Source organism: Dama dama, chromosome 16, assembly GCF_033118175.1.
Source record: "Dama dama isolate Ldn47 chromosome 16, ASM3311817v1, whole genome shotgun sequence".
NCBI lineage: Eukaryota > Metazoa > Chordata > Mammalia > Artiodactyla > Cervidae > Dama > Dama dama.
The window spans coordinates 16,864,956-16,878,219 of record NC_083696.1 but is presented as its reverse complement, the minus strand read 5'-3'; the positions used below and the strand labels follow the sequence as shown (position 1 = coordinate 16,878,219).

General features: G+C 35.3%; 1 protein-coding gene across 3 annotated transcripts in view; it reads left to right on the top strand.

Annotated features, from left to right (window-relative positions):
- SLC44A1 (solute carrier family 44 member 1) overlaps nucleotides 1–13,264 on the top strand; it is a 212,292-nt gene that overhangs the window by 115,311 nt on the left and 83,717 nt on the right. For all 3 annotated transcript variants that reach the window (XM_061163489.1, XM_061163488.1, XM_061163487.1), the window contains exons 6-8: nucleotides 6,870–7,039; nucleotides 8,989–9,078; nucleotides 13,036–13,175. In XM_061163489.1, the coding sequence (XP_061019472.1) occupies nucleotides 6,870–7,039; nucleotides 8,989–9,078; nucleotides 13,036–13,175 (400 nt within the window). The remainder of the gene's footprint in view (nucleotides 1–6,869; nucleotides 7,040–8,988; nucleotides 9,079–13,035; nucleotides 13,176–13,264) is intronic.

Sequence of the window (13,264 nt, the reverse complement as noted above, 5' to 3'; positions counted from 1 at the left end):
TAAAGTACACACACACACACAGATACACAGAGGCAAACAACATTTCTCATTCTCAAGTACTTTAAATTTCTTTGGGGGGGCTCACTGTTAAAATTTTTTTTTAATTAATTGATTTATTTATTTTATTTCTTGGCCACGTCTAGTGGCATGTGGGATCTTAGTTCCCCTACCAGGGATTGAACCAATGCACCTGCAGTGGAAGGGCAGAGGCTTAACCACTGGACCCCCTCACTTTTTTTTTTAACGTCATAGTTTTCAAGTATAGAAAGCTATTGATATTATAAAACTTATAGCAAAATTTGGAAGTCAGGTCTCACAGTCTCAAAAGATTTCTTTGAAGTTTCTTTGAAGTTGATAATCCTAACTGGTATTATTTTTAAATTACCTTTATAAATTTAAAAATATGCCAGGGATTAGTCTCCATACTTTATTTCTGGCTATATCCTTTAGGTACTTTCTCTGTAATAAACTGTCTTAATCAACATTTATTGTTAAGTACCTACTATATGTAATGGGTACAAAGATGAAACAAGAAATATTGTTTATTTGAAAGAATTTTAAAATTTTGGGCCATGTCACACAGGTTTGGGCTTCTGGGGTTTTAGTTCCCTGACCAGGGATCAAACCCAGACCCTTAGCAGTGAGAACATGGAGTCCTAACCACTGGGCTGCCAGGGAATTCCTTAGATATTTCTTTTATCTTTTCTTTTTTTTTTTTGGACAGATCTCATAGTAGTTTTAAGTAAGTCAAATTTTAAAATTATAAATTGATTTTTTAAAAAAGGAAATAGATTCTCAAGCACTGTAGAATATATCCTCAGAATTAGGTATATAGTATTTGGAGCATGTCTGATGTTAAGAACCTTAGCATATATCACTAACCATGTATGACATGAGTATTTTCCAGGGATACTGAATCAAAACCACTTTTTATTGTATCTTAGTATATTATAGCAAGCTATTGGTTAAAATTCTTATGTTTCCTTTCCTTCAACTGACTTATGGGTATTACTTATGCTTCATTAACTTGAATTTGAAATTTTCTGTTGAAAAGTTGACAAGGACATATCAGTTTAATTGATTTTCTGCTCTTTTAGTTTTGTCAAGTTGCTATTGAAATTAAAATTTAAAGCCTACAGACATAAAAACAGTGGGACTGTTTTAAAAGATACTAAATAGGAAGGACCTACAAATTACCGCTTAGAGCAATAGGTAGGGAGACTCCATTCATGAAAATTGAGAACATTAGGGAGGCTGTGACAGTAAAGAAAAGAAATTCTTTGAATAGAGAAAATTATCAATGTAAAAACAAGAAAAGCTCTGTTCTCTTATCTATTCAACTGCTAACGCCTATTTTAAATGCATATTTGAGTATAGAGTCATTATTTTAAGGCATAAATATATTACAATAGGTATGAGAAAGCCGTGATATGAGAATGAAGTTGCCTGCTCTAGTATAATATAGGTGGGTTTAGGGTAGAGGGCAGTTCATACTGCATATCCTCCTGCACCTCTGACCTCTGACTCCACCATGTTGAGGACTGCCTGTTCCTGGTTATGCTGGGTGATCCAGTCTTGGCTGTATACTCATGGACGTCTCATGTACAGCATCCTAAGGGCATTCAGTAGGACAGAAAACATAGAATTAGGGGCTTGAATGTTAGAGATAGACAGGCTTGGTAACATGGTTATCCACTAATGTCTTAGTAATCCAAGAGGCAATGATGAATCTATACTGTCTGAAAACTGTTTATATAAATGTTTATACTTTTATTTAAAGATCCTCATGTTTTACTTATCTTAGTAGTTCACAGTCTATCACTTTTGTCTGAACTCACCTTTTTGGAAAGTAAATGAGGAGAAACAGTTGGCAGAAGGAAGGCAAATCAAGACCTTGTACATAGTAAATCTAGTATCTGGCAAGCAAAGTGAAAGGATCAGAAAACAATAAATTTGTTTAATAAAAAATTTAGGTCACTACCCTGTTTCACACATAGATTAGATACCAAATCTCCAATGACGAGTAAGATCTGTTCTCTGTCCTTAAAAAGAGTAGGGACTATACTTTGATTGATTCTTTTATATGTACTAACACTTTTGACTAACCCTGGGCAAACCTGTGATGCAGACAAATGGCCCTTAGCATAAGAAAGTCTGTTAAGCTCTTAGTAAACCAAGTTTCCTCATATATAAAGTGGGAATATCAATACCTCTTGCATGGGATTGCTATAAGAATTAAATAAGATATTATGTGTTAAACATACGTTATTGTGCTTGGTGTTTGGCTCAGAGTATTATCTATATCAATGTTTAGAACCTTCCTACCTCCTCATCCTTCCTGGGTACTCAGGAACTTTCTGCAGCTAAAGTTAGTGTCTATTTTAAAGAAAAACAGTGGTAAACTAATTTGCAGTAAAACACCAGTGCCACACAATTCCCAAGTGGTTACTCTTCCTAAGAGCTTTTGAATTTTGCAAACCAGTGCCTAGAAAAGGCCATATTGTATCCAAATTCAGAACTTTGTTGGTGATGTGCTAAACATGGTAGCCATGGGGAGTTCTAGACAGCCTATATATTTATAATGCTTAAAGTTCTGCATATAGCTAGAGAAAACTGCAGTACTAGAAACAGATTTCCTAACTTCAGTTTATTCATCAAACAAACATTTATTTTGATACTTTCAGATACCAGAAAGAACACTAGGTGTTGGAGAATTAACATGATACAGAAATAAGAAACTAATAGTCATTAAAAAAATACTGTCTATCTTTTTTAAGTGAAGGATCAAGGTGAATTAGCATTTATAAATCATCTATTGGGTGTCAAGCACTGTTTTAAGTTTCTTGTGTTATCTCATTGACCCCTCTGAAGAGCCTGTAAGGATATTGTCCCTTATAAGAGAAAGGTTAGATAGATTGCTCAAAGTCACACAACTAACTGTTGAGAATCAGAATTTGAATTTAAGATCTTGTAAAGTCTATAACACAGTTAGTTTGAAGGGGTTATAAGGGAGTATAGAGATGAAAGAGGAGAGAAAAGAAATAAAATGAAACGTGTGAACATCACTGCATAGTGCCATTAGATTCTTGATTACTTATTTCCTGCCTTTGCTATGCTATAGAGATATTGCCAGAACTCTTTTTTTTTTTACATTGTTTTCTTTCTTAAATAAAATTTAATTAGAAATCAAGTGTAATGGCTTATTTATAACCTGGAGGTTTAAAATAGTTGTGTGAGGTGCAGACTTCTGTCTTATGAAGGAAGGCATATGGACAAAAGATATTAGGCATTGTTTGTCATCATACTTTGAGGGAGCTCATTAACTGTGATAATCTGGACTTAAAGGCAGATAAATGGCAATATATTTGCCAAGGTAAGATACAGTTTTCCTATGAGTGACTAATTTAAAAAATCTTTAAAAGACTCATTATAAATTCATTTGTTCTTGTTGACTAATGTTTCACTAATGTTAAACAGCATCAGTTAGTTCCTAATGGGATGACATTGACTTCTTAAAGATTCAATGCTCTGTGGGCTTTAAAAGGTAGAAAACTTTCTATAAACAGAATTCTTTATGCCTTTCCTCTTAATTAAGAAGCACAGAGTGTGCCATTTGGGTTAGACACTAAAGTAGAAATGATCTCATGTACTAGGTTCTCAGAAGTATAATTTTTCTGAGAGATACACAAAATCAGATAGCTCATCTTAAATTCATTATATCACATGGGATTTAAGTGGTAAAATATAAGACAAACCATTTCAATGCCATGATTACTTAGAATTTTTAAACAGTAAAGCAATTCAAGTATTAAAAACTTGTGACTGGTCAAGTTGTTTTTGTTTGGGAAAGAGTTGAATTGAGAAAAAAGAGTGACAGAGGAATCTAATACTTTTTACTTTGAAGCTAAATATTTAATTTCATGTTTGCTGTTGTGTCCAAATGTTATCTTCTCTTTTGTTTGCCTTTTTCTTTTATTCTGTAACACTAGATTTACCTGTTATTCCTTACCACAAGAACAGATTTTGACCATTTTGACCATCAGATAGACGAGTAGTTAATCAGCTTGTGCTATTTCTATACCTTTAAATTTAGAGCTGTCAGATTTTTTTTAACTCACGTAGATTGAATTATAAGGCAACAAACTGTTGTTAGTTTATTCCACTTCTTTGAAAGATACTTACAAAAGTATTCTTTCTAATTGACCAAGTGTTTATATACAGTATACAAATGACTTGAAAGGATAAGTTCAGAGCTGATATCACTCAGCTTTTCCTCTTAAATAAAAATGAAGGCTTAGAATTTTAAGACTGTAACTCTTCCCTTTTCAAATCAGCTATCCTCATTATAAGTTTGAAAAGCAGAAAAAAGCTAAAGCTACTGGGCATCCTGCTTATATTAATTTAGAATCATTGATTTATGAGTAGCATGATGATGATGATGATGTGAAAAGACTTACAGAGAACTTTCTCCTACCCTTTCGGCTGACAGGTGGAGGGGCAGAGAAGCAGAAAGACACAGTGACCTGCAGCCGTATAATGTTAGGAGAATCACCCAGGGCTTCTGAACCCAAGTCCAGTTTTCTTTGTCACAAGTTCCATTCCGTTTTGGAGATGATGTGTATCTCTCTCTGAGTATAAAAATATATCAACATCCTGTTAGGATATGGGAGATTTAGGAGGAGCCACTTCTTGACAGAGTGTGAGGTTTATGGGTGTGTGACAGGAAAAAGGAAAATGGGAGTAAGACCAAGACAATTGGTGGATATTACAAACAGAACATCAGTGTTCCTAGGTGGGTGTTTTTTATGTTCAAGGTTGGAGGCAGGTGAGTTAAACAGAGTTGACATCAGAGATTTTAGGATAATAAATAAAGCAGATAAAGATGTAGATATTCATAGACCAGAGAGGACTTTCGTTTTGAAGGATAGAAAACCAGGCTTAAAATATGGTTAGAAGTGCTTAGACAGGAGCATTAACCTGGCAAGGACAGTATCAGGAAAAAAGCAGTTGTAGGTCACAACACAGTGGTTAGTTTAAAGGTTTCTGTCCCAGGTTAGTCTCCACTGAGTAAGAACTTGTTAATGTTTTTTGATTCTTATAATACTTCTAACTAAATCTATTTTATCTAAAAGCAGTCTATAATTTAATATATTTTCAATTCATTAATGAAACAACTTTTGGTCCAAAAATGGTGACTTAAGTACCTGTAATTCAAGCATTACTCAGAATGCTCTGGCTTTCTGCAGTTAGTGTCAAAATATCAAATCTTTGGCATTATTTTTCACCAACACCATTTTGGAGGTATATACAAATACACCCACATTTGTATTTGGAGGCAGTTTTTTAAAAATAAGCATGCCTATCATTGTCATTTTTGGATATATTTTACTCTAAAGCATAAGTAAGGTAAGGCTAGATCTTTAAAATTACATTATTTTATTGCTCCGTAAAGCTTAACAGCATGGAAGATGTTGTTTCTTCTTATTCTCAGTGGTGCTCATGTACCACGTTTAAGGAAAATCAATATATAGTTCACTTATATTCTTACTTGAAAAGAAACATTGTTTTTTGAGGAAGGAAACAAAAACAGTATTTTGCTTCAGATCATACAACGTTGCTTTGCTGAGATTAGAGACTTTCGGGATTTGGTGCTCAACCATGTAATCTGTTCACTAATTTGACCAAAATACAGTACCAATCAAGAATGAGAACACACTTACATTAGTCCAGTCAAAAAAAGTTATATTAGAACTATGACTGATAGTCCTATACATAACTCTGAAAATGTGGGATTCATGGTAGTAATGACTAAATTTTAACTTAATGCACGTGTAAATATGTGTTGTGCATAGGGACACATCTGGGCTCTTTTAGATTTCAAACAAATCACAACTGAGGGCATGTTCATAGAGCTTTCCTTAAAATCTCTCATTATTTAGATATACACATGCTCTCAGAAGCTAAAATAGAACCATGTTATAACAAACTTCTACCACACTTAATACATAGCTATGTTCCTTCACAAGTAAGAGCTACAGTTAATTGATTCTTTTTTGGACACAAGTAATCCAATAATAATAACATATAAAAAGAAAAGAAAATAGTTCATAATCCCATGGCTATAACAAAGCAGAGATTTTTCTTTAGAGTTTTCCCCCTGTTCTCATTCTTAGATGTTTAGTACATAGATGTAATCATCACATTAGATATAAGCTTTTCATTTCTTTCCCTTGTATTGTTATAAGTTCTTCCATATGCTAGCATTCATAGTAATTGTTTCAAACAGCTGCATATTCTGCTGTATGTTGATGTCTTGGTATGACTACTTTGTATGAGTTATTAAGCTGGTGCATCAAATACCTTTTTTAATCTAAGGTTTTGTATGTTGTTCTGATAGAGCAAATATTCTATTAATGGTGGCACATTTCAAGCAAAAGTATATGTTTTTTTAATTTTTAAATAGCTTATGGCAAAAAATAATTTTCAGTTCAATAAAGTATATGTTTGTAAGTTTTGTCATCTGCCTCTTGATTGATAGATGTGTAGGCTGAGGAGTTTAAGTGTTTGGTTTTGTTTTTGGTAGTTGTGTATGTGTGTATATGTGTGTGTGTTTCTTTTCAGAAGGGGAGGGTAATGTCTTCTGTTGGAATATGCACTCCACCCTCTTTGATAAGCTTGTGGTAAGATTTGCATCACGCCCCATGACAGTCATCTTCATAGCATTAAGCTCACAGCTCTTAGCTCCCATATGATGTGCGGAGGGTGGAGTGTATTGCAGCCATATTCACCTTTCATTTGTGTGTTTGATGTGGCATTTATATTAAGTAGGAGTAATTTTTTTTCTGATTTTTTTTTTCTTGTGTCACCAGTGCACCTATTCCATTCTTCCATCGCTGTGCTCCTGTGAACATTTCCTGCTATGCCAAGTTTGCAGAGGCCCTGATCACCTTTGTCAGTGACAATAGTGTCTTACACAGGCTGATTAGTGGAGTAATGACCAGCAAAGAAATTATATTGGGACTTTGCTTGTTATCACTAGGTAATTGTTTTTCTCATTATTAGCTATTACATAGTATTGCAGTAGAAGACTGTTCTTTTAACCAAAATATGAATACTGCTGGGGATACTTGTAAATTGTTTAACTTCCCATAGCCAAAATGATTGTTTCAGATTATGTATAGTTACAAGTATACACAGATTTTTTAAGGTATATATATATATAAATCTGAAACTCATTTTCCTTCTTTTTCTCTCATTGGAGAAAACTGGTATATTCCCAAATTTTGGTTACTAAGTCTATAATAACATTTAGTATGATAATAGGAGGCTTCTTTTAATGAGTCAGCACCCCTTTGTTTTTAGTTAAGATTCCAAAAGGCTTACTTGCTTTTATAAAAAGAGGTTATATATTCTCATATATTTCCATCAAAAAACATAAATTTCTGATAGGTTACATTTGGATTATATAATTTTTTTCATTGCTACAATTAATGTTACTGTATTGCTGGAAAAACTAGGAAATCTCCACTTGTTAGCCATTGAGTTTTTTGGTCAATAAATAGGTAATAAAATAAATAAACAAATGTGATTTTCAAGTTGTAAGTTCCCTATATTACCCTAGAACTGTATGTAGCCGTATCAGAATTTATAGACTTTTTTAGTTGGGAGAAGTAAACTGTAGTAGGAACCAAAGAACTATTTCGTTATATATGTAAAATGAGTGTTTATGCCTGTTAACACCAATTATAGTCATTGAGAAGACTAGCTGTATTTCTGTCTTGTCATTAGAGAGTATTTTCTTTTTGCTTAGGTAGTACTTGACTCAATTGAAATAATGCTGTCCATATGAAAAGCTATTTCTGTGATATTTGAAACGCTCCCATCTGTTTTTGGTTCCTGTACATTTATTGCAAATGTGAGTACCTCAATAACATTACCTAGTCACAGATCCCAACCATTTAGTTGGCTTTGCAAATGGCCCAAGAAAACTTGACTATTAGTCTAGCCTTATGTAAAAATTATTTGATTTCTCAAATAGTTGAATACTTGAACCAAGAAAAAAAAATCCAAGCCTAAAAATGTAGTGCTAATAATGTTGTTAAGTCATTGGAATTTCATTTTTTATTAGAATAGTTTTCTTTTTGAGGTTTAAGATCTTTATTCATTTGTTTGTGAAACAAGACTTTAAATAATTAGAGATAAATTATGATTTCAGAAATGAATTTCCCTCTGCAAGGGTTAAATCCTCTCAGTTTTTTGTTTTGAGATTTTTTCAGTCAAGATTTTATCACATTGGGGTGGGTATAGGAGTTGGCTAAATAACTCAACTAAGCTTTGCTCCTTTTTGAAGAGCTTCTAAATCAAGACTCCTGACCCCAGTTGAGAAGTAAGGCCAGGAATTTTGACTTCAGTGGTCTTCAGGATATTATTCTATAGAGTCAGACCATATCTTGGAGTTTTAGAGGAGAAAAAACTAGAAAAAGATAATATACCATCTGACTTGTTGGCCAAAACAAACATCAGAGAAGTTGGTCCTGAAATACATAGATGACACAAGGAAGTGTAGCATTTAATTTAACTGATCTCTGTCTATGTTTGGTAATTTTCTGGTCACGAACATGGCATGTCATTCTCTACACTTTGTGTGCTGTCATCTCTGTTTGCATGCGAGTTCTGATGTCTTCCCGTGGTGAATCCACAACAGTCCTGTGCTGTCTTTGAGTCACCATATGCATTTGCATGTATTCTGTTCTGTCGTTTATAAACCCACAGTCAGTGCTTTTGGTTTTAAATGATGATTTTCAAGTGACACAAGCACTCAAGTCAAGGTACAAAAGCAGCCCGTTTCCATTCTTACCAAAATTGGGGTCATGAACTTGTCAATAGCAACAAATTACTTTCCCTAGGAGAAAACAATTGAAAGAGTTTCTCTTTATATTTTCTAATGTTTTCAAATGATATTCTGTGTGTCCTTTATCTTCCCTACAGTTCTGTCCATGATTTTGATGGTGATAATCAGGTATATATCAAGAGTACTTGTGTGGATCTTAACATTTCTGCTCATCCTGGGTTCACTTGGTAAGCTACTTATTCTTTGTCACCCCTGATGTCGTCTGTTTTATATTTTCCTTAAATTTATGCTTCCTTATTTTGTTTTCCCTATCTTTCTTTGCTGTATGAATTATGTTTTCTCTGGTTATTTTCACCCTTGCTTTGGATAGTATACCTTTTATTTTTACTTCTGCAGTTCGTAGCCTATACATTTTCAGAAAATATTCTTCAGTCTAGAATTCTATGATTTTTAAAGGCTGAAAGGAAGCAGTATTTGTTGAGTCCTTCTCCCCTTAAATTTAGCATAAACTTTTCTACCTTTCTAATTCTATTCCTTTCTGCCCGTTTGCACTTTTTGGCTCTTGTTAAATAATCTGAGTATTCATGTTCAGGTTATTATTAAAGTTAAAATATTATTTGTTGTACTTTATTTTTTAAAAGACTTTTGCTTACCTTTGCCTTAAGATTCTGCTTACCTGGTTTTAGTGATGACTGCGGGTCCTGTTTTTATTTTTTATTAGAGTATAGTCGATTTACAATGTTGCATTGGTTTCAGTTGTACAGCAGAGTGATTCAGTTATTCTGGTCCTATTTTTATAAAAGTCTGTTCTTGAGTTCTTAATTTCAATTCATATTTGTTTTGACTGGAATCTGAGTTCAGTAATTTATTCATGAAGGGCTTGTGGGTTGTATATATTCTGAATTCTTGGTAATCTAAGATTGCCTTTGTCATCACATGTGAATGTAAAGTTGTTGCATATAAAATTCTTGAGGTACAATATATTGCATTGTATCTATACTTTATTTCAGAGAACTTTGACACCAGTCTAAATTTGTTCCTTTGCCCATAACCTACCTTACTTACCAGATGTTTATGTAATTTTTAACTTACAACTTAAAATTTTTGTCTAGTTCAGAATCTTAACTAAGTTTGCCTATGATCTCTTTTGGTAGGATCTTTTTTAACTTTGAAACGTTTTCTTTATTTCTGTGTTTGATTATTGTTTCTATTCTAAATTTTGACTAAAGATTCTTCTTATTCTCATTATCTACCAAATTAGCATTTTCAGTTCTTTTGTCATTTTCTTTACATTCAAGAAGAACTCTTCAAGTTTATCTGCTATATCACTGATTTAGTTTTCCTCAGTATCACTTCTGTACTTAATTACTTAATTTTGTTATTCCAATTTCATCTAATTTGTAGCTCTTCCTCATACTTTTCATTTCAATTGGTAGCCTTCAAATCTAACTGTGTGCTAGATGATGCTTAGTCAGATTGGACTATTGTAGCAAAGTACCATAGCCTGGATGCCCTATAAACCACAAACATTTATTTCTCAAAGTTGTGGAGGTTGGAGCGTACAAGATCAGGGCACCAGCAGATTTGGCATCTGAAGGCTGACTTCCTGTTTCCAGCCATCTGATTGGTGTCCTCGCATGGCAGAAGGGGGAAAGGAGCTCCCTGAGGTCTCTTTTATAAAAAGGGCACTAATCCTATTCACAAGGGCTCCACTCTTATGACCCCTTCATCTTCTAAAGGCCCCACCTCCAAATACTACCACAGTGAGGATTAGGATTCAGTAGAAGGATTTTGGGGAGACAAGCATTCAGTTCATAACAGATGAATAGCCTTTAGAATAAAAGTAGATTTGAATCCTATCTATTGTTCAGTTGCTCAGTTGTGTCAGACTCTGCAACCCCATGACTGCAGCATTCCAGGCTTCCCTGTCCTTCACCATCTCCTGGAATTTGCTCAAACTCATGTCCATTGAGTTGGTGATGGACTAGCTCTAGCTTGAATCCTAGCTCTCCCACTTACCAGATATGTGGCATTTGGCATGCTGTTGAATTTCCCTAAATTTCAATTTCATCATTTGTAAAGTGACGCTGATAATACCCACTTAATAGCATTGTAATTAAATGTGGTTACATCTATTTGTGCTAATTCCTGGCACAAGTTTAAATGGTTAATGAATGATATCTACTGTAGATGTTATGAACAGTCTCCTTAATGTCATAACTATTATCTTATTCTATATATTTTCCCATAACTTCAGCCTTTCTCTCAACTTTTTCTGTTTAGAGAAAATGTATTTTATTCCAGTTTTTGAGGATATTAAATAGTTTTCCAGGCAGTTTTCTTGTACCTTCAAGATTCCAAAATGGAAGTAGTATTTCCCTTTCTCAGAAACATTTTCCATAGACTCAATTGTTTTGCTTTCTCATCTTCAGTAGAAGAAAAATTCATGCTTAGTATTTGCTTACAAATACTAAGGAATTTTCCTTTGACACTATTCACTCTTGCCTTGAGTGCAGATGGAGCTTGAGTTGATTTGCATGGATCTTAGCCCAGTGCTTCTCTCTCAGGCATTTCTCTTGTCCATGTAGACATATACATGCCTCTACTCTGAATCTCCCGTTTCCTTACCACGGCCTACAAGGACTTACAGTATGATCTGGAAGCCAGCTCCTGCTCTCCCCACATCTGTTATTGCTTTTCCCATTGCTCATTGTGGCTATAATGGCCTCTTCCTTTCTCGCCTGCTATGCATGACCCCATCTCAGCATCTTAGAACTTGCTATTCCTTTTTGCCTGGACGACTCTTTCCTTAGTTTCATAGATTTGTTTTCTCCCCGTCTTTGATTCTTTTGTTCAAATATCATCTCACCCCAGAGAGGTCTTAGTTACCCATCATATATAAAATTGTACTGCTTTCCCAACACTAACACTTCTATCCCTCTTACTAAGTAGCTTTTTTCTTAGGTTTAATATACTGTGTTTTTGGTTGTTTCTTTTTCTTTCTGTTTCCCCAAAACTATATAAGCTCCAGGAGAGGTGATGTTGGGGGCTTGGATTTTTACTGCTCTGTCCTCTGTCCTCAACTCCTGGGTGCTTTCCCAGGTGGCAAAGCTGGTAAAGAGCCCACCTGCCAATGCAGGAGACACCAGAGACATGGGTTCAATCCCTGGGTCGGGAAGATCCCCTGGAGAAGGAAATGGCAACCCACTCCAATATTCTTGCCTGGGAAATCCCATGGACAGAGGAGCCTGGCGGGCTACAGCCTATGGAGTCACAAAAGAGCCAGAGATGACTGAGTGTGCATGCACACAGGGCTTACCCCTAGAACAGTAGATGCTGTGGGCACTCAAAATATACCAGATGAACTGAATGAAGGTGTCTGATGCAGCTCTCTTATTGAGAGGCAGTTATGCCTCCCTCTTCAATCTAGAATCTCTGAACAAGTGATAGAGATAACAAGTCCCATTTCTAGTGCCCACTGCTCTCAAACTGTTGAAGATTTCCTTCGTTCCTACCTATGGTAGGAACTACTCATTTGATCTTCATTTACTCATAGTGTGAATATTTTATCAACTGTGTGAGTGTGTCATCACTAGGCACTGGGGTTATTGTACAACAGAGAAGATCTTTGCCTTCCTCAGCTTCATTGCTGATTTTTTTTTTTTTTTAACTTTAGTTCTTCTTTTGGGGGTGGTCACAAAACTGCATGACATGTGGGATCTTAGTTGCCCAACCGGGGGTCTAACCCATACTCCCTGCCTTAGAAGTGTAGAGTCTTATCCACTGGGATCACTGGGGAAGTCCCTTCATTGCTGATTTCTATGCCGTTTACTTGCTTTCCACACACTCCCTAGCTTAAACAGGTGCTGAGGCTGTCTTCGGTGACCAGTGCCTCTCAGGGGTATCTGTCCTTGCTAGGCTCTCTCTCAGCTTCAGAATTGATAATAGAGTTAAAGGAGGTTCATTTGATTCAGTTAAAGATTTGTAAGTGTGTAATGTGGAAGATGATAGCGTGTCATTGGAGTTCCCCTTTGCTGGCAAAAAATGACAGCCACACACCTCCCAGCCAAATGGATTGTTGCTGTAATAGTCCGTGGTGATGTATAGGAAGGGTCTAGAAAATTGAGGATTTATGTTACACATTTTCTTTCGCTACTTATTGCAAAATTGTTTCCTGTCCCCAGGTGGCACAGGTGTACTCTGGTGGCTGTATGCAAAGCAAAGAAAGTCTCCCAAAGAAACGATTATTCCTGAGCAGCCTCAGATAGCTGAGGCCAATCTTCGGGCACTCCTCATCTATGCCATTTCGGCAACGGTGTTCACGGTGAGTACAGGCCTCAGTGTATCTTTCAGGTTTTTGTTTTATTTATAGACCATTAGTGAAGCAAAAACTTACCCCTAGCTATTGCAAGT